We start from the raw sequence: 26,877 nt of genomic DNA on the forward strand, positions 1-26,877 counted from the left end.
ACACATGAGGAACCCCTTCAGCAGCTCTGTAAGGAATTATTCAATATCTCGATTTTGCAAAAGAAAGAAAGTGAAGATTAAGTAAATTTCATAAGGTCACCTATCAGGTAAGACAGGCAGTATCAGAATTCTGCTGGTATCTGCAGCTCTTTTTTTTTCTTTTTTTGAGACGGAGCTTAGCTCTTGTCTCCCAGGCTGGAGTACAGTGTCGCAATCTAGGCTCACGGCAACCTCTGTCTCCCAGGTTCAAGTGATTCTCCTGCCTCAGCCTCCTGAGTAGCTGGGATTACAGGCATCAGCCACCATACCTGGCTAATTTTTGTACTTTTAGTAGAGACGGGGTTTTGCCATGTTGGCCAGGCTTGTCTCAAACTCATAACCTTGGGTGATCCACCTGCCGTGGCCTCCCAAGTGCTGGGATTACAGGCATGAGCCACTGTGCCCGGCCTCTCCAGCTCTTAAAATGTAAAAATAGCAACTTTTTACTACATTGGATGACTTGTTTGTAATTTTAAAAAGAGTTAAACCTTACTCTAATGTAATTTTGGTTCTGAAATGTTTTGTCTCTATGACCTAAACAAAATGACTTTTAACAAGAAATGATTTAAGTGTACAATATATGTATTGATATATTAGATGAACATAGATACATAATTGCTCATATATGAGCAGTTTCATACTTATAAAAAGGTTTGGGGGAAAATAACTTGCTCTGTATTTTATTTTCTTATAGAAACAATGATAAAACAACCAATTCCATGTCTGAAAAGTGATGTGATACAACATTTTAAAACACTCACTGTAAATGTCAAAGGCAGTGTGAAAGTAAATGCTTTATAAGCCCCCAACCATGTCTAAAATCGAAAGTTTCAACAATCTAGCACAGAGTCACATGATTTAATGTTTATTCTCAAGAAACCTAAATCAGGTCAAAATTATTTATTATAAATTATATTTAGTGATTAAGTACATTCCGGGGGAGTTAAAAGCCTAAGGAAAACCACAAAAGCACTTCTCATCTCTTCACTAATGACCTAAAAGGCACTGTTTGAAATGGCTATTTCACCATCCACAAAATAACTTTTTAAAAGCGCCTTTGTAAAATGGCCTATCTATCAGGTTTAATTGTGCAATGCTCTAAATTCTCTCCTAATAACATCGACCACACAAAATAAATGTCCTAAAGCTAACTTTAACAACCATTTATGGATTTTCCTACCCTCATAAATCTGTTATAAAGCAATTACTCAGCTATATTTTGTCTTATACTTACTTCAGTATTTTCTGCAGGTGTGTTTATACTGGCACATTATTTATCAAGTCCTGAGAGAAACAGTTTAAAAACAAATTAAAGTGCTCATGATATTTTAATCAGTTTTGCAAACTTTAGGTATACTACAAAATGTTAACTTCTAATTTATACAAAATATTTTTAAAAACTAAAATAAAAAGAATTGCTTTGTATTTTTAAATTACTAAAATAAGGTTCGAAGGACACCAGATGCTATGTAATTATCAAGTGTGACTACTCTAATGATGACCCTGATGTTTGGTATTCGCTAAAATGATTCACCAGTCTTAAAAACAGTGAATACGATTCAGCCTAATTGATTCATGCTGTGCATATCTATCAAAATATTTAAAACCATAGTAAGCAAATAATAAAAAATATCCATACATATGGATGTACAAACAGTCACATTTTTAGTTATCTTGTTTAGTTTACTCAGGATTCATCATAAGGTAAAGGTGTCCTTCATGTAAACAGTCTGCAATTATTCTTTTTTAAAAAATAAAATACCTTGATCACTTAATGTACAAACAATTCTGGATAAAATACAAACTATTATGTGAATCAACTTAGAATTAATTTTTTATATTGAATGATACTAACTCTAACAAAATAATTCCAAGTCTTAAAATTATGTGAGGTTGTTAAAACGAACATTTTAAAAAATGCTACCTCTCAATGACAACAGCAAAAAAGTAATTTATTTCTCCAAATTTCATTCTCAGGCTGAGCAGTTGAGATTTGATATATCCATACAAGTCAATTACATTTTCCCCATTGACGCCATGATTTCAGAATGTTAGTTTGTTACTAAAGACAGTTGCTCAGCTATACAACTGGGCAGCGACAAAACCTTACGCACTGTTATGTAGATGAATAAATCACAGTAAAACTCAGACCATAATGGAAGGCCTATGATGTGCTATTTACTAGTGAGGTGCTGTGTCATTATTTGTTGCTGAATCTTCTTATGTATCAATTATTTCTTGTACCTGAGTGCTCTACTTATTTCTTCAAATATTTGCCTGGTGTACACAATTGAGAGAGCATTTCAAATTCTCTGTAGGACAGCCATGAAGTGAATGCCTTTCTTTTGATTAACTTTTATGATTTCTATCTGTTTTTTTGAAATAACTGAAAGAAAACCAAAATCCTTTTTTGTGGATGAAAGAAATCTAAGAGAATCCCACACATTCAGCAATCATTAGGGTTACAATGGCTGTTTCTTTAAGCTATAGGTACACAAGAAGTTCTTTACTTTATTCCTCTAGGGAGAAACAAAACAAAACAGCAAAGAATCATAGGCCAAAAAGCTACTGGGTCTCAATCAAATGAAACAGCATTAACAAACCCAGCAGGAGTGGTGCTCAGCCTCCTATTTACACCACTGGATCAGAACAGTTAGGAGAGGGAGTTATTCTCACAAATCACTCTCTTGTTAAATTCTGTAGTGGGACTTCACTAAATCTCTTGGTTGATGGCATTCTACTTTCAGCCTGCTCACAAAGAACGGGCAATACTGATTCTTCAAAGGTTTCCATCACATCTTGTCTTTTTTGGTTTTCTTTTTACCATAAAATCTCTATCCCCATCAGCCCCCCTAGTCTTCAGTTGAAAAATTTTAAATCCTTATTTTAACTACAAAATAAACAAGAAGGAGGAGGATGAGGAGGAGAAGGAGACGAAACACACACAAACCTCCACAACACATCCCTTAAAGGTAGTATTTTGAATAAGACTCTTGAGGTTAGTATTAAGAGTATCCATACATACAAGCAGTGGTAAATATATATTACATTGAATATGTGTATATATACATATTTGTATATCTAGCCAATATATATGTTTAATATATATATTTACCACCATTTTACACATACATATATATAATCCTCCAACCCCTGAAGCACTGCTTCCTGTAGCACTAGTGACTTTAGGAGGCATTTGTGGATTACTGCCATATGTCATTAAGAACCATTCCCCAAAGAACCAGTCTGTTATGTCTTGTCAGGGTCTGGCAAAAACATCACACACATATCAAGGTTCTTAAAATTGTCAAATAAAGCTTTGGGGGGTCTCATAATATGTGTTTCATCAAAATGTTGATGAACTCACAGTTTTCAACCAAGATCTTGGATTATACTAAACCTAAGTTGACTCTGCAAAAAGGTCCCTTGACACTATTAGTTTTGGCTTTGACTCAAATAACCACGTTAATGGTCAGAAACAATGCACTATTATATTGCCAGATTTTCTAAAATTAGCAACTTAAGGAAACTGTTCCAACAAATGATTTAAATGGAGTCTACATCAAATAAAGGATATTCAGAACTGAAGGACCCAGTTTTTTCTCTCAATATTTATTTTATGCCTAGTTATCATACAAGCTGCAAAAGTCCTATGAATCTTACACAAAGATCTCATGTGCTGATAGAAAGTTAAACAGTGAACTCTATTTATGGAAACCATAGATTTACAAAGCAGGTCTTCTTTCCTCCAGAGGTGTTTTTGAATGCAAGTTTTTAAAAGTTTATCCCCTACTGGCAATAAAGTCTACAGTAAGCTATATTGTTTCACTTTTACCTAAATTTTAATTTTACAATCTGAAATAATTATGTAATGGTTCACTAAGCACACATACACACACAAGTCTGGACAACATAGTGAGACTTCATCTTTCCAGAAAAAAAAAAAAAAAGAAATTAGACGGGCATGGTGGCATGCTTCTGTAGTCCCAGCTACTTGGGAGGCTGAAGGGAGAGGATTGCTTCAACCCAGGAGTTCAAGGCTGCAGTGAGCCATGACTGTGCTACTGCACTCCAACCTGGGTGACATAATGAGACCCTGTCTCAAAAAGACAGTCATACATTCGCATAGTATATTACATTAAGATTAGCATGTATCTTGATTATTTTCAAAGTTGCTAATTCACATGTCAGAAAATGATCAAATGCCTATTTCTTTTTGTGGATTACGCCTTCTGATCCATTTTTTCCAGACTAAATTATATTGAAGTTATTTCTGAGTATAGTATATCTAAATTTGTTTATATTTAGTTAATTCAATTGTTCCAAAATATGGACTACTTGGAGCAGGCAGTGATGGGATTCAACGTTATTCATTCTATCAGGAACTTTAGCAGCACTGAACATAGCAGGGAGGGATAATAATTACGTTAAAGTAAAATAATAACCAAAGTTCACATTAATCAGTTATCAAATATCAAATCTCTATGGACAAAATAACAATTAACAGCAATCTGATGAATTTTTAATTTTGTTTTGGAAGAAGCTGAGAAAAACAATCATAAAAACTGTAACAACAATTGTATTTGCTTAAGCACCCCATAATCCACAACCCACTTTCTTGGGAACTTAATTATTTTATTCACTAGTTTATTTTCCTATTAGCTGACTGATATTTATATTACATGTACACTCATTTTTGAACAGACGAGAACTCTGAATCTCAGAGAAGTTAGACGATTTATCTAGGATTCAACAACCAGTGTGTATCAGGATGAGCACTTAATTCACTCACACAGAAAATGTCACAAGAACATCAAGGTTTCTGTGATGGTTAATCTTATGTGCCCATTTGAGTGTAACATGTTATATCTGGGAGCATCTGTGATGGTGTTTCCAGAAGAGATTAGTATTTGATACCGTTAACTGAGTAAAGAAGACATGCCTTCACCAACATGGGCTGGCGTCATCCAATCCATTGAGGGTCCAGGTAGAAAAAAGGCAGACGAAAGGCAAATGTGCTCTCTTCTGGAGCTGGGACACACATCTCCTGCTCCTGCAATGTCCGAATTTTGCTCTTGGACTGAATTACACCACCTGCTTTGCTGGTTCTTCACCTTGCAGATGGCAGATGGTGGGAATTCTTGATGCCTCATACCAATGCTTATAATAAATCTCCTCTTATTATCTCTATAGATGCTATTGAGGGTGTTTCTCTGGAGGACCCTAACTAAAACGGATGCCTCTGAGACTGCAGTAAACAATGAGACTAATAAAGCAAGGTAAGCAAAGTATGTGCCTAAGGAACTCATAGCCAAGCAGTTCAGACGTTGAAATACCCTTAAGGGCAGTAGTAGCATCCGATGGGTAGGTGAATGGGAAATACCTAACTCTCACTCGGATGGCGAGTGTCTGAAAAGCTTGCTGGAGGATGCTTATGTGAACCACGTCCAAGAATAGGAGTAACTAGTGCGTAGAAGATGGGGCAGGTGGGGCTGGGGCATTTTAGACCAAGGAGCCAACATAACAAAAAGCCCAGAGCTAAGCTACATGGTGGCGTATACACGAAAAAAATATAGGAATATAGCATATTATACTAAAGTGAGTAGCAAGAAAGGAGGCTAGCATCATCAAAAGTATTTTGGATCTTACCCTGGAGAGATGGGAACCATGGAAGTCCATGGAAGTCATTTATGGAAGGAATTAATATAATTAGAACTGTGTTTTAGGTAGACAATCTTCTTAAAAATCTTTTTAAAATTATGTAAAAAATTTTTTAACACTGGGTCTCACTGTGTTGCTTAGGCTGGTCTCGAACTTCTGGGCTCAAGTAATTCTCCTATCCTGGCCTCCCAAAGTGCTGGGATTAAAGGCGTGAGCCATCGCACTCAGCCATTTTAGGTAGATTAATCCGTTGTGTGAAGAATGGATTCTGTGAGACAAGGTGGAGGCAAGGAACCTGGTTAGAAGTTAATCGTTTCCCGGGGAGATGATAAAGGCCTAAAACGGAGCAATGATAAGAAGGTAAGGGAGGTGGTGAGAGTTGAGAAATAGGTAAAAGGCAAAATAAGTAGGATTTTGTGATGACTGATTAAGAACAAGACACGGGAAAGTGGGAGCATGAAGGATAAAGAGTCAAGCTGTCGACTGACTGTGTGTCGGCAGTTGCATTGCCAACATGTGAAATAAAGAGTATTGGGGATTCAGCTTCTGATGTCTGGTCTGCTCTTACTTTCCCTTCTTCACTGTTATATTCTGTGAACGAATGCTTACAGACTGGGTTAGCAGAAACTCAAAGGCTCAGACAAACCTCTGACAGCTGCTTCTTGTTTTACTGAAAGTTATAATTACTCTTCAGCTCTGAGTTCAGCGGGACAGTAAATAGGGGTCGATCATAAACTGCAGCGCCCTAGATATTTCACCAAAGTTTCTTTTTTGAAGCATGTAGTTTACTAGCACCAAGGAGAGAGGCTCTAGGAAACATCCCCTTAGTAGCAATTAAGTCAGGCAAAAGACAGCACGGGTCTTTTTTTCTGTCTTTGTGTCTCCCTTCTTGCATGTCAATCTCATACTTTAAGGCTCAGACTCCCAGAAGCTGTCACTGGCTAATCAGTCCTAACGAGAAAGTGCTACGCTTCTTCGTTGCACAGTTGGCATTAATACTTAGGGGAAGCATCAGACAAAACAACAATTCTGCAGAATACAATAGAATGCACATTCTTTTGATGTTTTAACATTCCTACTGTATGTCAGCAATACATTTAAAGAAACAGCAACATAATTCGTGATACTGTATTTTATAGTTAAAAAAACAGCTGATAAAGTTGAGAGACTAGAGTGACTTCACATCAAGAGAAGAAAAAGGGACAAGCTCTTATGAGAAAAGAACTAGGATTTCACAGAAATCCCATTCATCTGATAACACAGCATCATCGGGTTTGGCAATGTTTGGCACCTGCCTTTTCTTTGAACAGATCTTCAAAAATGGACCCGTCCCTGTGAGAAGCCTGGAGAGGAGTATAGTGGGGTGTGAACTGAGACCTAAACGTATTGCTTCCTGCGACTGGCTGGCCCTACACTCAGGCCTCAAGAGAAATGAGAAGACTAAGTGTCTTTTAGTTCCTGTTGTGAGAGAGACAAACACAAATGGGATTGGATTTTCTTCTATTTCCACTCAGGGAGATAAAAGGTGATGGCTTGGGAAATGGTTGGTGTATGGAAGTCTGTTTTCGGGCCGTTTTCAGTTCGGTTTCCTGTGACTGATGGGACACTGAGATGGGAACATGATCACTCTGGTGATAGAGAGTCACAAACTTACTTTGGAAATGAAATTGTGACAGTAAGAAGAGCTGCTTTATCTGTGAAGTTACAAAAGGAGTGGAAAGATTAATAATGCCATCTACTTTGCCCTGTTTAAGCCATGAGTATCACTGAAGCAAGGAATCCTAAGAAATCTTAGAGGCTGAGGACAAACTCAGAAACAGGAGAAACTCAAACTTTAAACTATGTGGCTTTATCACGTATCTTTCTTTTGGAATAGCACTCCTCAAAAATGGAATAATTTAAAAAGCCACCAACATGATTGTCATTGAAAGTAAAGTTATAAATTTTATAGGGTTTGTTATTAATAATTCAATAAATACAATTTTTTTCATTTTTAAGTATTTTGAAGCTGTATTCACCAGGCTTTTCTTAACGTCTACTTTGAATAAAGAGCAAAGCATTTGCTTTTCTTTTTAAATTAATCATTTTAGTTCAAAAATAAAAATAATAATTTCATTTGACAATCATCTGATTCTAAGAACCTGAAGGCCCACCTGGTAAGCATCTAATAAATACATAATAGATTTAGATTAAGATAGCAAAATAATATGACAACAAACCTGCAACCATTCTTGAATACCAAGGGGAGGCATACATTTTAGCAGTTTCAATGATACCCTGTTTAAAAAGTGGCAGGGTGCCTCCATGCATCTATTTTGCTCTGCTTATCGCTCTTCTTAGATTTTACCTTTTATAGGTATTCACAGCCTATAAAATTGTTATAAACACTGTAGTATATATCTTTTTGTCTTAAAAGGAGGAGCCATTATGCAACATGAAATACCGCTTCAGTGAATAATTCATTCCTACCAAGATGGAGCCAGCAATCCTAACACTTGTCAAATTGAGATGCTACAGTTCAATTAGAACAATGTAATTAATCAAAATAGAGGTGATATGTCTTTAAAAAGATGCTTGATTTTGTTTGTGTATTTTAGGTTCACAAAAAGATTTCTTGAAAAGAAAGGTATGTAGCTGTTATACCTATGGAGGGGAAATGGGGATGCAGACAAACACTAAGTATAGATGTAACAACACTGATGGTTAACATTTATAGGTAATGAACCTTTGCTTAGTTTAGAAAATGATGTGATGTGAGGTTCAGGTTTACTGAATTTTCTGGCTAACTGAAAGTTAAGCAGAAACACTTTTCTGTTGTAATTACCCCAAACAGCATTGTTTCACCATTTTGTATTGGTCAGATAATGAACAGTAATTATTCTTCTGTAGGTCATTACTGCTGAGCCTTTGGGTCTCATTCTGACAATGAGTTTTGACAATGTACCAATATTGGTATACCATAAATACCAATACACAAGTTAAAGGGATCAGGATATTCTTTTTATTGCCTAAATACTTACAGAGCCCTGGAAAAATATATTTTTAGCCCAAACTTCCTAATATCACCAAAATTTTATTACAGTTTGCCTCTTTCCTAAGTCAAATAAAACCTGCATTACTAAGTAATCAATATATTATTTGATTCAATATTTTAAGTTGACTTTGGCATTCCATTGGCCAGGAACAAGTAATCCCACAAATGTCACTCCAGATGTGATGCAGGTTTTAGTGATGCAACTACTTTCTATTAACAGGGTGCAACCTCATATTTCATCCACGTTTTGGAATGATCATTAAGGAGATAAAGACGTTTTTGAGGATTTTTGCTCATGGATAATCTTACTAGTCCCTGTATGAATTGTGAGGAAGCACCATTATTTTACAAGGAGAAACTGAGGTACTGAGAATCTAAAAAATTAGAAAACAGTCACTCTTAGAGATAATGGAATGGAAATTGTGATAAAAAACGCTTGGCTGAATGTTCTTCCATAACAATAACACTCCAATGCACATGTAATGCCATCTTTTTGATTAATTTTTCTTCCAAAATGGTCATAAATTTCAATAATTTATCTACTTATTTTGCAAAACTTCAATACATATCTAGGTCTAGCTTCACTGGCACTAGCAAAATCCAACACATTTACTACAATAGCCCATAAGGATTTTTATTTTCATTTTATTTTTAGAGGCAGGGTCTCACTCTGTCAACCAGGTTGGAGTGCAATGATGGGGTTCACAGCTCACTGCAACCTCCCACCCTTGGACTCAAGCCGTCCTCCTGCCACAGCCTCCCAAGTCGCTGGGACTACAGGTGCACGCCAACATGCACGATTGATTTTAAAGTTATTTTTTGTAGAGATGGAGTCACGAACTCCTGGCCTCAAGCATTCCTCCTGCCTCAACCTTCTAACAAAGGTTTTAAAAAATGAAAATGTAATGCTTTATATTTGAGAAATGTCTTTAATAATGTGTTACATAATAAATTGTCATGACAGTATTAGTACTTCAGATTCTTCATTTGCAATAGAAAAGTCACTTATCTAGAATTATCTAAAGCTACTATTTTTCTTACCAGATAATAATTATTGAAATTAAGCAATAAAGCTATCAATAATAACACTTGTAAGTATAATGCTCTTTACTTACAAAACATTTACTGTGTAACAGATAATATGTTAAATATCCTTATACAAAGGTTGGTATTACTCTGTCCATTTTACATATGGGTCAACTGAGTCTCAGGAAATTTATGTAAACTCTTCTACGTTACATAGCAGTAAATGACAGAATCATGATTCAACTAAATTCTGTCTGATTCCAATGTCCATTCTCTGAGCTATACCATTGTTTTTAACATAACTTCTTCTATCTCTGTAAGTCTCAAATTATAAAGACATTTTTTAAAAGTCTTCTATTCTTTCTGTCAGTTCAAGTAACTCCTCATTCCTGAGGTTTGTGAAGTTGCTTGTTTAAAAATAAAAAGAAATTTCTGTGCTCCAACCCAGATCTCCTAAATTGGATTTTCTATAGGACATGCCTGATAATCTATATAAAATTAACTTCAGGTAAGTTTAAGGAACAGTGTCTAGCCCTAGATTTTACTCTGTTCCCTTTTCACCTCCATTCCTTTTAAAAATACATTTCATTGTATATATTTAAGGTATACAACATGACATTATGAGATACAGACAGTAAAACAATTACTGTGCTCTTTCAAACACAGGTCATAAGGCAGCATCATTCATAAATGGTAATCTCTTCAATTTTGATCAAATGGAGCATACTGTTGGCACTCAGAATCAAAGCCACCGGAAGCTGCTTGAGTTTTCCCTAGGATGTCCCTGTGCTATTTCTTTTCTTTTCTTTTTTTTTTTTTTTTTTTGAGACAGAGTTTCGCTCTTATTGCCCAAGCTAGAGTGCAATGGTGCAATCTCAGCTCGCTGCAATCTCCACCTCCCAGGTTCAAGCGATTCTCCTGCCTCAGTCTCCAGAGTAGCTGAGATTACAGCTGCATGCCACCATGCCCAGCTAAGTTTTTGTATTTTTACTTAAAACAGGGTTTTACCATGTTAGCCAGACTGGTCTCGAACTCCTTACCTCAGGTGATCTGCCTGCCTTGGCCTCCCATAGTGCTGAGATTACAGGTGTGAGACACAGTGCCCGGCCCCCTGTGCTATTTTAACTATTCAAGCAGAAGTTTGAAACGCATATTCACATTTCAAATTTTAATAAGAATGTATTAAATAAAGTGCCTACTACATGTCCAGTGCCATGAAAGAACCATGATGAGTACAGAAGTAGAAAAGTCATGGAAACCCCTAGAGTCAAGAGAGGAATATTTAAAGACATATAATCTAGAAAACAGCAGAATTTGGGATTACAAGAAGACCTTGGCAAAAAAAAAAAAAAAAAAAAAAAATTCTCAAATCAGGGTTCTTTTTAAGATGCTGGAATTAACTGAATCTGTGCTGGGGTTGAAAATCAAATGGCCACCCTTATGTAAGGTAATTTATTCCCACAACTTCTACCGACATCACAGGGCTTTATTGGCTTAACATCAATGATACAAATTAAATACTCATTGTATGAGGTGGGAGGGAGAGAAAGATTATGTTTAAGCTCATACTGACTGCAACACTGCCTGTTAAAAATGAGCTGTACACAAAACACAGAAAGCTTTTTAACAATACAATTACACTACTGAATTTTTTAACTTTAATTATTTCCTGCTACCAAATGGCTTCAATCCTGATTAGCTTCCTTTGTAGTAACTGGTGTTTTTTTTCTACATTCAATCTCAAAAGATGAAAAAAGGCAAATCTGCTCAGGTTTCCTTGGAATGTTTTTTTCTTAGTTATCTTTTGGAGTTGGGAATCATGTTACTTTCTTTAACATACTGTGTTTATTATTCTAGCATGTTAAAGATGTTTTAACAGTGATGTTAATAGGCATATTTTATTTTAATATTGAATAATATATCCTTATCTATACACAGATCTTTTAAACATTTATAGAAAACACAACACAGTTGAAATGAGAAATTCTAAATTCCAGTAGTTTCTGGATTTGATCATTTGTGCCAATTTCCACTGAAACCAAGGCTTAGAGAGCAAGATTTCCACATGGAAAACTGAAGGCTGAATGAGTTTTGTAACTGAATTTAAAATTGCAAGAAGAAACTCTATTGTGATTTCACTGTCTACTGCATACACAGCAGAATAGCTGTTAGTTATAAAAGCATCAGGCTACCAAGGTAAAGTACTTGAAAACACAAAGTGAAACACATTTCACTGACTAACGTAATAGAGAGTCAACCCCCTTATCACAATTGCCTGGAGATAGACACACCTTTTCATGTCTTGTATTCATCCTGGCTACTTTCACTCCTTCTGGAGGGCTTTTGAACTTGGATTTGACACCTCTTAAATTTATGCTTTCTGTAAATGTGAAGAGGTTTTCTTTTCTTAGTTTTAGCCTTACTTGGAGCTCAAGTCTAACTTAGATTAAAGAGAAGTAGTCTTGGCCTTAGAAACTCAATGTTTGTTCTTGATCTTTCTTTTTTTCCTTTTGTTTTTTATGAGATTGAGCTAAAAACCCCAAAGTGGGACATAATGGCTTTAGAGACAGGAAGGAAATATTCTTTGCTCTTTTTTTTCCAGTGTAAAAAGCCCACAAGGCTCTTTTGTACAAAGCCCACAGTAGAAGCGCTCCCTCAAAAGCCACCTTTTTTTCCTAAATAGTCTTAGAAGAGACAGTGTTCAGAAAATATGACAACATCAAGTGTTGCTAATGTTAGACCCAAAACAAGCTAAATGGTTTATGGCCAGAACTTCCATTTACTATATATACTGTCAAAATAGGAATTTTTTTCCCAACCAATAAAATGTGTTTTTAAAGGTCATTGCCTCTGAAATTCCATGATCAACAACTTGCCACTTAAAAAGCAAAAAAAAATAGGGGAAAGTTCTCAAATGAGATATAGTGAGAAATAATCAGTATGACATCACAGAGAAAAACAAAATGGGATTATGAGAATGAAAAACTTCTGGATTATGGATGGAAAAGAGGTGACAGATCCATTTCCTCCTATCAGCTTAAGATGTGACTTTGACTTTCAAAAACCTGGTAGCCATAGAACACGGCATCCACTTGGGATCATATGATACTAAATAATAAATCTGTATCAAAATTAGCAAAGTGCAAGCGCAATTCATTCAATCAGCTGATATTTATTGAGTGTTTGTTATGATGCAAGCACTCTGTGCACAGAAAACAATGGCAAAGTCCCTATTCAATGAATCCTACATTCTAAAGAGTAATAGAATCTTCTTTTTCTGTTACAAATTGTACAGGCCCTTGAAAGTGGATGATCTTGAAGTAATGAAAGATTTGTTTTCCTCCAAAGACAAAGTTTCCTCCAAGACAGAAATAGCTGTCATTCAATTAAAAGATTAGAAGGGTTCTATGTTTGAAGACCTGGAGTTTAAAGCACATTCTTCGCCTCTACTTGACCAAGATAGTTTTTGAACTATCTTGAACATTTATTTCAATTTTGAACATAATTTTGAACATTTAATTCAATTTCCTGTAACACTTACAGAGCTCCCATAGGCAAAACAATATGTGTTATTTAAATATGTTCGAAATACATTATTTAGAGCAATATTTAAAGTCTATATGTAACACAGCCCTATACATAATATTTTCTTCAGTTGTCAGCATTATATTTTGCATGCTCAAACCACCGAAACAAAGACGTCCCCAATGCCTACCTTGAACAGTCAGAGTAGCAGATGCTTCAGCTTTTCCCACCATATTTTCTGCAACACAAGTGTATGAACCCATGTCACCAGCCATCACCTTCCTAATTTTCAAGGTATGATCATCTCGGATTTCATATCTAATAACATAAAAGAAAGCACAGTTAAGTGACTTTCTACTTGAAAGATCTCATCATTATACACACAATGCTTCAAAGCACATGCCACATTCTTTTCTGATAATTTAAAACAAAGAGTAAAATGTGGTATTCCTCTAAGTCAGGTGGCAGAAGAAAAGCTTGTTTTCATAATTATGTGGACTAACATATTAAACTACTTTCTAAAAGAACATTTTGGGGTAAAGTTGGCATTTATTTACTTATTTCCTCAAGCTCCTGTGGTCACACTAAAACAAAAAGATAGTGACCATTAATTAAATTCTTATCATTTGCCAGACTTTAAATGTTTTATAGATTTTATCCTTCTAAGTTTTTACAACAATGGTATGAAATAACTGTTATGCTCACCTCCATTTTTTGGATGAGGAAAATGAGGTATAGGAGGTAAGGCAACTTGGCCTAGGTCCTCATCTAGTTCGGTGGCAGAGTTGAAATTTGAACCCAGTTTCATTTTCGAGTTCACTTGTCTTGCCTCATCTTCTCTCCCCTTAAATGCTGGGTTTTCCTTGAACTTTCACTTTAGTCCTCTTTTTACTCTACATGATCTCCCTGAGTTAAGTTATCTACTATAGTTTACATATTGATCTACTACACAAACATTTCCTATCCTTAATTCATCTAAGTTCCAAATTTGGATTTCTAACTAATAATTAGATATCACATTCCATAGGCACCTAATATTTAATGTATTAAATAAAATTTCCATTCTTCCCCTAACATAAACCAACTCCTTTCCTTAACACATTTACGTATCTTCTTTCACCAGCTGTCCATATCTAACAACTCATCCAATTTGTCATTTTAGTCTTAGAAATTTCTCTTTACTGTGGAGCCCTGTCTCCATCTCACCTCCCAGTTCAGACAGTTTACATCGTTGATCCGGACAACCACAAAGATAGTGTCCCTGCCATTAGCCTCTCCCCGGAATAATGTAACACCCATAGTGCTAACAAAATTAATTTTTCCTCTTATTATTTTTTGGACATGGAGTCACACTCTGGCACTCAGGCTGAAGTGTAGTGGTGCGATCTCGGCTCACTCACTGCAACCTCCGCCTCCCAGGCTCAAGCAATTCTCTTGCCTCAGCCTCCCGAGCAGCTGGTATTATAGGCATGTGCCACCACACCTGGCTAATTTTTGTATTTTAGTAGAGATGATGTTTCACCATGTTGACCAGGCTGGTCTCGAACTCCTGACCTCAGATGATCTGCCCACCTCGGCCTCCCAAAGTGCTCGGATTATAGGTGCGTGCCACTGCGCGTGGCCAACAAAATTAATTTTTCTAACGGGTAAACCTATTTATACTAACACTCTTGGCTCACCAATGTGCATATAATATTAGAAATTCTTTATTACACAAAGCCCTTCTTAGTTTCAACCTGATATCTCATAACTTCTCATCATAAATCCTATGCCCTAGCCATGCTAAACTTTATGCTACTCAAAAGATATGACATTCCTTCTCAGCTTGTGTTTATGTTGTGATAACCCATTTCCTGGAATATTCTTCTCTTCTTCCTTATCAGACTGATACATATTTTTCAAGATGTTACTTATGTGTCATGTTTCTTTGAGAACTCTCTCTGAAATTCAAATCCCCCGCTCTGAGCTGGCATAGGTTTACCTTTATGTGACAAAAGAGCTTGTGTATTAGTCCGTTCTCACACTGCTATGAAGAAATACCCGAAACTGGGTAATTTATAAAGGAAAGAGGTTTAATTGACTCACAGTTCCACATGGCTGGGGAGACCTCAGGAAACTTACAATCATGGCGGAAGGCACCTCTTCACAGGGCGACAGGAGAGAGAATGAGTGCCAGCAGGGGAAATGCCAGACGCTTATAAAACCATCAGATCTCATGAGAACTCACTCACTATCACAAGAACAGCATGGGGGAAACCACCTCTATGATTCAATCATCTCCAACTGGTTCCACTCTTAACACGTGAATCTCATGATTCAAGGTGAGATTTGGGTGGGGACACAGAGTCAAACCATATCAGCTTGATACTGTTATTCTATGTCTATCAATACATTTCATTTTGTGAGCTCCTTGAGAGCAGAAACTATGTCTAAACCACTACTGTAATCCTAACACCTAGAGAGAAGGCTCAACACATGTTTGCTGAATGAGTGAACATACTGGAGAAGACAGCCCACTGACAATACCTGAAAGCCTTTATTTTATTGGCTCGTTCCCTAAGGTTCGCTGAGTCGTGCATCTCTGCTCCTGGCCAATTTAAGGACTTGACAGATATCAAGAAACTCTGACCTCTCCTACCATTCCCTGGTGATATTTTAGCTGAGGAAAAGGAAGCCTGATTTTTAATTGGCTCATGTACACATCCTTAATGCTGTATCTTTCCTCCCTTTCCTGCCTACTATCATTCAAAAAAATTAGTATTAACTGTCATCTGGCTGAACAGAAGAGAAACCTGTGATATTAAAGAATATCACATTTTACAAGGGTTCCCTGTGCAGCCCAGGCTCATGAATGCACAGTTCTTCTCTGAAAGCCTCAGAGAAAGCAGGATGGCAACCTCCTGTTTCTAATTATCTCCAGTATTGTATCTGGCCCCTGATAGAGGATTCTAGAATGGACTATTCTAACAGCCTGGATGTGGAGATGATGTGATGAAAAATGTAGAAATGCTGAGTTGATAAATCACATCATGAAACTCTGATGTGTACCTGGATTTGGGCAGCTCTCCATCATCTTTCCTCCATCGTACTGTAGGTACAGGGTCACCTCGGGCCTCACATTTAAATTCTGCACTGTCATCCACAGTTACTGCCAAGTTACTGGGTCTCTTCACAAATGATGGTCTCTCTAAAATTAAAAAGAGCCGCCTTAAGGTAAAATTTTAAAATGAACCAGCTGAAAAACACTTTAGGAGTTCAGTAAGAGCATATTTTCAATTTAAAATATTAGTGAGGAAATTATTCCACAGAGTCTGCTCATTCTAGAAGCTTCTCCCTAGGTTTAGTGCTTCCTCCTAGTCCTCCTCCCACATCTTTGGCTATTTTATCTCAGGCTGCTTTTCTGATTTCTTCTCTCCTCTTTCTACCCACCCCACAAAAATACTTGGCTTAACAATATTTCTTTCTCCCTTCTATACAGATACAAAATGGTAAGAGATCTATTTTTCAGTAAGAAGATTAAATAAAATTGCACTTACCTAAAACAGTTAGTTCTGCTACTTCACTCTCACGTTCCCCAACCATATTGGTACCAACACAAACATATTTGCCAGCGTCACTTTTACGGGTGTAAGTGATCATGAGTTTTCCTCCTCGTATCTTAAAAAAAAGTTTCACATGAATACTATTAAAATTGCTTCAGCTATGTTTACCTGACAGAGGTCTTCACAAATGAAGACTACTTTCTAAGCATACACATCAAAGCACAATTACATCAAACAGCTAATGTGTAGTATTTGCTATTTTTAGGTAGTAACCTTAAAGAGAACTGACTCCAAAGGTACAATATAAAAAAAGCAAAAATGTTTCTCCTTACTTACATTTCATGTAAAGTTATATTCTGTATAGCTAGAAACTTGTTGCCCACTCGGGCAAGTTATTTCATATTATTTAGTTAAGTGAAAAACCACAAAAAATTGCGTGAATAATTTGGTTAGCAAGAGGAAAAATAAAATTCTTAATACCCTATGACTATAATTAATATAGAAATACATATTAGCTATAAGTGATTTCAAGAAAATGTATTCCAGCATTATATGAATTAACTAAAATGTCTCTAATAACTTAATTTGCCAGAGTTGCTTTAAAGGAATGTATCTTCATTGCAAAAACACAGTAGAACCTGTCATTTCCTTAAAAATGTGATGTTGCTGCCACCCAAGCTGGTTTTTGGGGACTTGGGAAGCAGAGAATGAATAGGTCCCAATAAATCACCAGGAACGACACATTTGGGCACACTCCTGAACATATAATTGAATACAAATTAATTTTACATGTTATCAGGCATGCAGTACAAGAAGTCAGCTGAAACTAAACACGAATTAAGACTGGACTGTCCTTAATTTAACATGCTTTTGGATGAGAGTTGAGTTCAGTTACCCACGAATATCTACAATGTCCTGATCTGAGAAAGGTTTCATGAGGGACAATTTCCAGAAGGTTTATTCATAGAGGTTTTTACCTCATAGTTACCAACTAGATAAAGGAAGAAGGAAGAAGGAAGGAAGGGAGGCAGGGAGGGAGGGAGGAAGGGACGGAAGGAGCCGGGGAGGAAGGGAGGGAAACATCCAAGCACATTTTTTTCATAATACACTAAGCGGTTCATTGAAACTACTACTTTGTAAAGGTGAGGTCTCCTCACAGTTCTGAATGCCTAAATGGATTTATTTTAATCAAGGCATCCAAACTAGGTATTCTGGCCAAGTCTTTAAATATTAGAGGAAACAAAACATTAACAAAGTTTTTTTGTGGGTTTAGAACTTGATTTTTTTTCAGTAGCATCATAAATAAATGATCAGTCTGCTCCGGATTACCATCCAGGGATTTTTCTCTGCATCATTCATCACTCCATCTCTCATACCCAGAACAATGCCTGCACACAGTAGTCACTCAAAACACTGTTGCTGAATGTAAACTACTATTGTTAGTCTGTTATCCAAGTTGAAATATTTCTATAAGGTTTATAACAGTTATAAGATAAATTGTTTTATTTTTTCATACATACTTACATTTTCAAATAGAGAAATATAAAGAAAATGTCCCACAAAAAATGCACGTTAGTGTTAGTACTTTTGAACATTCGTCTTTCAATTATGTGTGTATACAGACACACTCACATACACACATGCATATACAGAGACAAGCATTTACCGTGACTATGTGTTTATATATACATATACACATATAAACATATATACATACACATAATTTCCCTAAAGTAGAATCATGTTATATATGCTGTTTTGTAATCTGCATTTTCAACAGTATGAGGCATTTTTATATTTTAAATGTTCAAGAAATTTTACACAGATCCTCAGCATCAATTTTCATGGTTACACACAATTCTACTGTTTGGGTTTACTACATTTTACCTACCTATTCCCCTGCTGATAGATATTTAAGATACCAGTGCCAGGTAATATAGATATCTCATTCTTCCCGCTTATGAACAGCACTGAAATCAGCATTCTTTTGTATACACTTTTCTCATATGTGCAGTTATTTCCTTGGGAGGTAGCAAAGTGGGATTCTTAAATGTATACCCAATTTAAGGCTATTGGTTTATATTGCTAATGATCTTATGTTTCATAAAGTCATTTTAATATATCATTTAAATTTCTGCCTTTATCATAACCCTGCTGTGAAACTGTTTGGGGAAGTGTTAAAATCACCTCACTTTTCACTAAAGGGAACAGAGGCTCAGAAAAGTATAACTCTCCTCCCACAGACCTCTGGTATGCACACTGTAACAATACGTTTTAATTACGCTTCCAAATGTCAGTCCCCTGACCTTAGCGTGAACACTGAAGCAGAGGAGCATATGTAATTCCTCATGGGAGCCCCTGTTACAATGCGTTGCAAATAGTAAAAATTTTGTGGGAGGAAATGACTTGTGCAATGTCACACAACAAGTTGGAACAAGGTGAAGACTTTAGGTAAGATATGTGTCTTTGGCTATACGCGTTATACAAATGAAAATAAATGCACAGCTCACATCCTTATTATCTTAATGTTTAATAAACTTGAGTTTAAAAAACTTGAGTTCTTGAGGTCCAGAACAATTTGAGTATCATCTTATCAAAATCTTCCTAAGAACTTTTGTAACCTTTCATGCACTGATTTTGGAACACTCGCATAAGCATTTCCAAAAACCCTAAGGAAACAAAATTATTACAGGAAAAGAGGAAGATGAAAAATCCAGTATCTGAAATGGACGTGAAGTGAGCTGAGGTGTAGCTAGATGCTTTCTTATTAGTTCTATAACTTTGGATAGCATACTGAGCCTCTTGTTATGCCTCAGAATCTAACCTTGAAATCTCTGGATATTTAGGAGACAAGTTTATTGCTGAAAGAATTATACAATGAGACATAAAAGATATACCAAAATAAGAGGAAACAAACACATAATTTAACATTCTCTTTGTTTTAAAAGTAAGTGTTCAATGTTTTTTATCTACTATAAAATGTAAGGCTTTAAGGACAATTTTAAGATATTCAAATACATAGAATAATTGCGAGTCAAAGGATAATAACATATAAATAATTTGCAACAGCATAGATTTATTTCTACAGCTTCAGTATAATACAGTACTAATTTACTTTTATGCATCTTAAATACTTGGGAATGTAGAGTTTTAAATCAACTTGCTTATGCACACGTGGGGCACCAATTAACATTATATATGACAGCCCAATGCTATTATATGTTGAAAGAATCCATACAAATGGAGAAGGAGGGGAATTTAGTTAACAAGAGTAATGAGGGGACTGCCAGGAGATCCATAGACATGAAAAAATTCCAATTTCGAGATGAATGGGAGGAAACAATAGCTGAGGTAAACCAAAATTCAAAAAGAGCTATAAAGGCCTAAGGACTTCGTAGTATACACCCTATTACTATAGCTCCAATTGTATATTACACTTGGCTTAATCATGGAAAAAACTGTATCACTAAATCTATCAAATCTATTCTGAGCCCATATCCATGTGTTCGGTATTGAATATAGATAGAAAAACTGTTTCTTTTCCATCAAAATTTATTTTATAGCCATCTTTTACAACTAAATCACATTGGCTGTGTAAATTGAAAGTAACCCACCAGGCATTTTACAAATACTTTCTCTATCCTTTGTAAGTAAACAAAACTGGAGTTTGTTTACTCTGTCAATTTTTTCTACAAGAAATGTTATTGGATAAATTAAGCATCATGAAAAGCTGTTTTCATTAGTAACATAATATGACTAAAGGCATGTGGTTACACAGTGTTCATACATGTAAAACTTTCTTATCAACGCAAAAATGTAAAACAAATTCAAGGCCTGAAAAATATTAAACTTTCAAAACACTTTTAATGAGAAAAATGCACTTTTTGTAACAATAGCAGAGATATTAATCATCAATGACTAAATAAGGTCAACTAAATAGCTCCTTTGTTTACCTACTCAAGGTATTCTTTACCAAAATTGCCTAGGTAAAGCCCAAAGACAACCAAATATATACGAAAATGTAACATTTTTAAAAAAGATTTCTAAAGCCTAGATAAATTTTCAGATACATATATTAGGAAAGCAAAGTGAGCATGGGCTCTGGAGTCAGACTACTTTTTATTATATATGTGTAACTTTAGCCAAGATATTAGTTCCTCTGTATCTCTGCTTTTCAACTCTAAAATGGAAATCCTATTAATATAGAACTCTAAGGATATTATGAAGATTATGAAATGAACCATATGAAGCCCTTAGAAAATGCCTGCACATTATTGTTATAATTATTTATTACACAAATGCAGTTAATGATTCAATATTGTTTTTGATCTGTCTAATAAAAAACAATATTCCTTCCTTAGGCTAAATCCAGTAGCTTTTTATTAAAATTACAATTATAGGTCACATAATAACATTTAGTTAAGGATGAACCTCATATATGATGACGATCCCCTAAGATTATAATGGAGCTGAAAAGTTCCCAGTAATGTTGCGGCTGTAGTAAGATCGTTCCCCAACGCATCGCCTTTTCTACATTTAGATGGATTTAGAGACATGAAAACTTGCCGTTGTGTTGGAATTGCCTACAGCATTCAATGCAGTAGCATACCGTACAGGTTTGTGGCCTAGGAGGAACTGGCTATATCATATAGCCTAGGTGTGTAGCAGGCCATACTATGTAGGTTTGTAAGTAAACTCTACCATGGCCACCCAACAATCAAATCACCTCACGATGCATTTGTCAGAACGTATCCCTGTCATTAATCAATGAATGACTGTAATTACTAAAGCAACCTCCACTGGTTTCATCAGGAAAATATACATTTGCACTGACACAGCATAAGACTTAGAAACAAGTAAACGGCAGGCTTTATAGATCATTATTATCTCATCCAAAGCAGTGGTTCTCAATGGAGGTAATCATCTCCCCTCTGCCAGGAGATATCTGGCAGTGTCTGCAGGCATATTTTGTTGTCAGAACTTGGTGTGGGATTGGGGGACTGAAGAGTGTGGGGGTGGGGGGTGGCGCTACTGGTATCTAGTAAGTAGAGGCCAGAAATACACATCAAAGAATTATCTGACTCAAACTGCCAATAATACAGGGATTGAGAAACTGTGTTCTAAAGACCCAGTTCTGGACTAAATAATTGCTGGATTCAAATGATAAAAGGAAGGAAGAGATACAATTAGATAATACAAATAATACTTATTGTATTTAAGGAAAAACTGCTCAGATTTCCCAGATTCGTATAAATACTCTCCCCCATAAATTTCCCACCTCAGCAATAAACCAATTTCATTATAAAATACAACATTCTGTTATATACTCACTGACAATAATGGTTAAGGACCCCAAAGTAGATGTTACAAAAAATGAAAAAATAAACAAGCCTCACCAAGCCTGGGAGACACTTCCTGCCTCAGGGATGACAGAGATAGAAACTGGCAAAAGTGAAAGAACAAACCACAGAGTAGGGCAAATGAACTTAAAAAGCAGAAGAAAAATGACAGCTTTCAATTGCCATAAATTCAAATTAATTTTGGCATTATGTCAACGACTACATTGAAATGGACCTTAAAAGGCCGTAATTCTACTCTCAATGGTCACAAATATGGAATCCATGGTGGGCTGTTCATTTCAATAAACAAAAGAACAGAAAAATGACATAGTACTATGACCCTGATTGAATATATATAACACACTTTCAAGCAGTGCCTCCTAGTAACAATCGACATTTTGGCCGGGTGCGGTGGCCCATGCCTGTAATCCCAGCACTTTGGGAGAGCGAGGTGGGTGGATCACCCGAGGTCAACAGTTTGAGACCAGCCTGGCCAACATGGTGAAACCCCATCTCTACTAAAATAAATAAATAAATAAATAAATAAATAAATAAATAAATAAATAATTAGCTTGGTGTGGTGGCACGTGCCTGTAGTCCCAGCTACTCTGGAGGCTGAGGCTGGAGAATCGTTTGAACCTGGGAAGCAGAGGTTGCAGAGAGCCGAGATTGTGCCACTACACTACAGCCTGGGTGACAGAGTGAGACTCCGTCACACACAGACACAAAAGCAAAAAGAAATCAACATTTTATGTTGAGTCATACAAAAATCCTGATTGTGAATTTAGGGTGAGTTTATATATTTTAACTGTGGTGCCCCTACTAAGCCAAAAATGAACGTTTTCTCTGTCTACATAGGGAAGAAAAATATGTCTAACACAAACAAAACACTACAATGTGAAAATAGCACTATTTAAAATAAGCTAAAATATTTCTTGGCAAGTCTCTTCCTGCGGCTGGATTTGACAGTTGAATTGTAAACCTATCAAAAACCAGTTTGTGTAATGAACAGACACAATGTTAAACACCGAACTGCTGGAGCACTACTTCAATGAACATAATCCGGGTAGTGGAGAAGCAGAACATGTTAAAGTTTCAGACAATGTGCTGGCATTTAGCCTATGTCAAAAATGCAAGGCAGAGGTCTTCCTTCCTCATTACCATATACCTTACCAGCCCACAATAGTAACCACATTAGAAGACCACATTTCCATAAGCTCTAGACAGTGCTTAAAGAGGCCCTTAGCTATATACATACTTGATGAAAGCAAAGCAAAACAAAAAAATGTCCCACTGGTCTTGCTCCTTTCTGGGAAAGAGACAGAGGAGAGAGGAGAAGAAGATAAAGAATTTTAAAGTTTAAATATATTTAAACTTTCTACTTTTCTCTGTAATAGTCTCAGGTTTAAAAAAATGTTTTAGAGACATAAAAATGTAAAAATTCTTGATGTGTTTAATATACATGACTTTTATACACCAGGAATTTTCCCTGTAAAAAACTAGAAATGACTACTTTTCTTAGGGGTAAAGACTTCTCTGAGCAGTAGGAAATCCTGCCTTCATCTCCTTTACTGAATTGTTTACTGAATAATTATAGAGAATAATCAGGTTTAAGATGTAGCTTTTCTACCAAAAGTGAAGAAAACCATTTTATGTCTCTGGTTAGCATGGAAAAACTAGCATCAGTGTTCTTATTTCCAGAATACAAGAAAAAAAATTTACCTTTGCACACAAAGAAATATACTGCCTTTAAAAAAGTAAATTCAGTAAACTTTTTTTGTTCAGTTCCCTTTTAAAACATAAATTCAGTAAGTTTTTTGATTGGGTTATTCTAGAGTATACAGCTTACCCTGAAATCAGTGCTCACAATCAGAAATAAAGATGAACTTAAAATGAACTCCTTGCGATGTCTTCATTTTCTACCCTAAAGCAAGTCAGATGATTTGCAGTATCTGTTACACAGGAATTTTTTTTTTTTTTTTTCAGACATCACCCCCACAATGTTATCCATACACCTCTAGGTTAACACACTAAACAGACTGGAGCTAATTAACTAGTTTGGCTACACAAATTCTTTTCTGCTTTTAATTACATTAACCTAATGTGACTTGAATTCAACAGACCAAAAACAAAACCGCTAATTATATTAAGGGCTTCAAAGATGATTTCAAATTGCTAACCACCAAACTGTCATAGAATTTATCTCATTTCCTTTAATATATTTTACATGCAAAATCTGTGCTTTACTAAAAATACTATTTAAAAATACATCAAAACAATGAATAATAGAATATTGATTTATAATGCTAAAAGAGAAATATGTTTCAACTAACAAAGATAAGACACACATAGGTATCAGCATACCAATAAGCAATTATGCAGTACTACATTTTTATAATCTTCGAAAAGATTAAAGGCTTGAAAATATTCATTTACAGTAGTAAGGGCTTGACAAGTGGGATTTACCTGAAGAATGAAGTTGTCTAAAGCACCTGAGTTTAGAAATTATTTTTTCAGAAAAAAAACTTGATTCGTTACCACCAACTCGTTTTCACACTATTTTGCAAAGTAAGTGAGATGAGAGGTTTTGAATTACAGTCTAGTGTATCATCCTTAAACAATTCACCACTAACCCTCCTTGTGCAGAATATCTCTTCATAGAAATGCTGTCAATTCTGCCTGGATCTTTGACCTATAGAATAGAGAGCAAGCTGTTGTGAACTACAGAAGTGCCTGGCATGGCTTCTTAACAACAATGAGATGCAGGTAACCCAGATGGCCAGTCATAGCCCCCAGACATTCCCCTTGGTGAAATCAGCTGCAGGACAGTTTTAGATGGTCCCTGAGGACTCCTTTCAACAGAAACATATGAAGAAGAGTCACAACAATAACGGCTTTTATTTCTCTAAATTTTGGCATCAAATTAACAACAACAACAACAACAGTAACAATCCAGAAAAAAATAACGTGTCTGAGGAGGGTGCAGAGAATAAGAGGAGGCAAAGTAATACCCATTACTTTCCAATCTGGCTGCAAGAATAATATCAGCCTTTAATGTTACGCAGTTCAGATTAAAGCATTCATATTGTCTAATGCATGCCATCCTATTTGTCAAAAATAATCATGCTTTATTGCATTCTAATTAAGCAAAAGCACTGCTAGTACCATAATTATTTTGTATAAATGATAGACAAAGAATTGGATAATCAATCTCAAAAGTATCCTAGTAACCTAAAAATATATAATCAAGTAAAAATAATTCATAAAATTCAGGTATTATACAATATAAAAGAAAATACAGTATTTCTTATTTTATATTTCTTTGTTATATTCCCAGGTAGGTACGGCAAAAAGATTACTTTAAAAAACTATATCTCTTATTAAATAATTTCATGTTTTTATTAACTATGCTTTAATATCATATCCAGATAAATTATATTTCTGAACATACACATTAGTAATTTTGCTGTTTGTCTTTAAGACCTAAATTTGAATGTAGTTAGGTATCAGATAAAAATGTAAATTATTGATAAATCAATTCAAAACCATCACCATAAAAAAAATTGATAGAGAGCAACTTATACTCACTGATCTAGTGACCAATACTTCCCTTAAGTGTAAGAACAAATTTCAAGAAATTTGTTTTTATATACTCTATAAAAACGTATATTTTATATATTTATTTGTACTAATCTCATAAAATAATTTTAAAATTCTATGCATTTATGACAAAATGATTTTATATTAAATATCAAAGCAAATGTTTTATTTTAGATTAAATAAACAATAAACCTCAGCCAAGTCACAGTTCTTCTTGGTTAGCAAAGTTTATTAAAGATTTTTTGATCTTTGTATTTTGTATAAAAGCTATTGATTTTTTATTCATTTTCCCAAAATTTGTTACCTCCCTCTATTCCTATTTTATTCTGGTTCACAGGGACCTAAAAGAGAGAGAAAGGGGAAGGAGGAGGAGAAGGAAAAGGAGGAAGGAGAAACGCATTATTTTAATTACTTCCCACTCAAGTCTCTTGATTAGATATGATCTGGTTTCACGTTGTGCATCCACAGGCTGTCAGGTAAACTTGTCTTTAACTCAAGACCAGTCTAATATGAACTCATAACACAAAATGACAGCACTGTACCCCAAGATGGATGAAACTAAGGAAAATAGATTGTATACTAATATTTATAAGATTTTGCTTTTTCTTCTAGGATATAAAATAATTATACCCAGATTAGTCAGCTTTCAATTAAACTGTAAAAAGTACCTAGATTTTACAAATGATGCACTAGTCCATTCTCAAGTGAAGGCTATTTCATCATTTACAGCCTGCTTCAAGTGTAAATAATGTTCCTGGGATTTGCACAAAAAATGTTTTATATAACAAAAGGACACCGGGGAAGTACACACACATTGTAAAGAAAATGTGAGAATGATCAACTGAAAGCCATCCAATGACCATTCTAAAAATTCCAGGTGACATAAAAAAGGACAGCATTGCACGGAGAAAAGCCACAACTTGCTTCAAGTCTTTCAACTACTCTCTTAGGAGTGGAATTGAGAGGAAAAATAGGCAATTCGGATCTCTCCATTGGCGTCCCACATTTGCCCGGGCTACATAACACACAAGAGAACACGATCCAGTTTCATTTGTTTCCTGGTACACTTCACAATACCATTTGAAAACCAACATGAATTCAGCCAGGAGTT

General features: G+C 35.5%; 1 protein-coding gene across 5 annotated transcripts in view; it reads right to left on the reverse strand.

Annotated features, from left to right (window-relative positions):
• Positions 1-26,877, reverse strand: part of ROBO1 (roundabout guidance receptor 1) — a 1,191,260-nt gene that overhangs the window by 96,907 nt on the left and 1,067,476 nt on the right. For all 5 annotated transcript variants that reach the window (XM_030939682.1, XM_010368545.2, XM_010368544.2 and 2 more), the window contains 3 exons: positions 16,822-16,942; positions 16,334-16,472; positions 13,476-13,603 (listed from right to left, as the gene is read on the reverse strand). In XM_030939682.1, the coding sequence (XP_030795542.1) occupies positions 13,476-13,603; positions 16,334-16,472; positions 16,822-16,942 (388 nt within the window). The remainder of the gene's footprint in view (positions 1-13,475; positions 13,604-16,333; positions 16,473-16,821; positions 16,943-26,877) is intronic.

This window comes from Rhinopithecus roxellana, chromosome 1, assembly GCF_007565055.1.
Source record: "Rhinopithecus roxellana isolate Shanxi Qingling chromosome 1, ASM756505v1, whole genome shotgun sequence".
NCBI lineage: Eukaryota > Metazoa > Chordata > Mammalia > Primates > Cercopithecidae > Rhinopithecus > Rhinopithecus roxellana.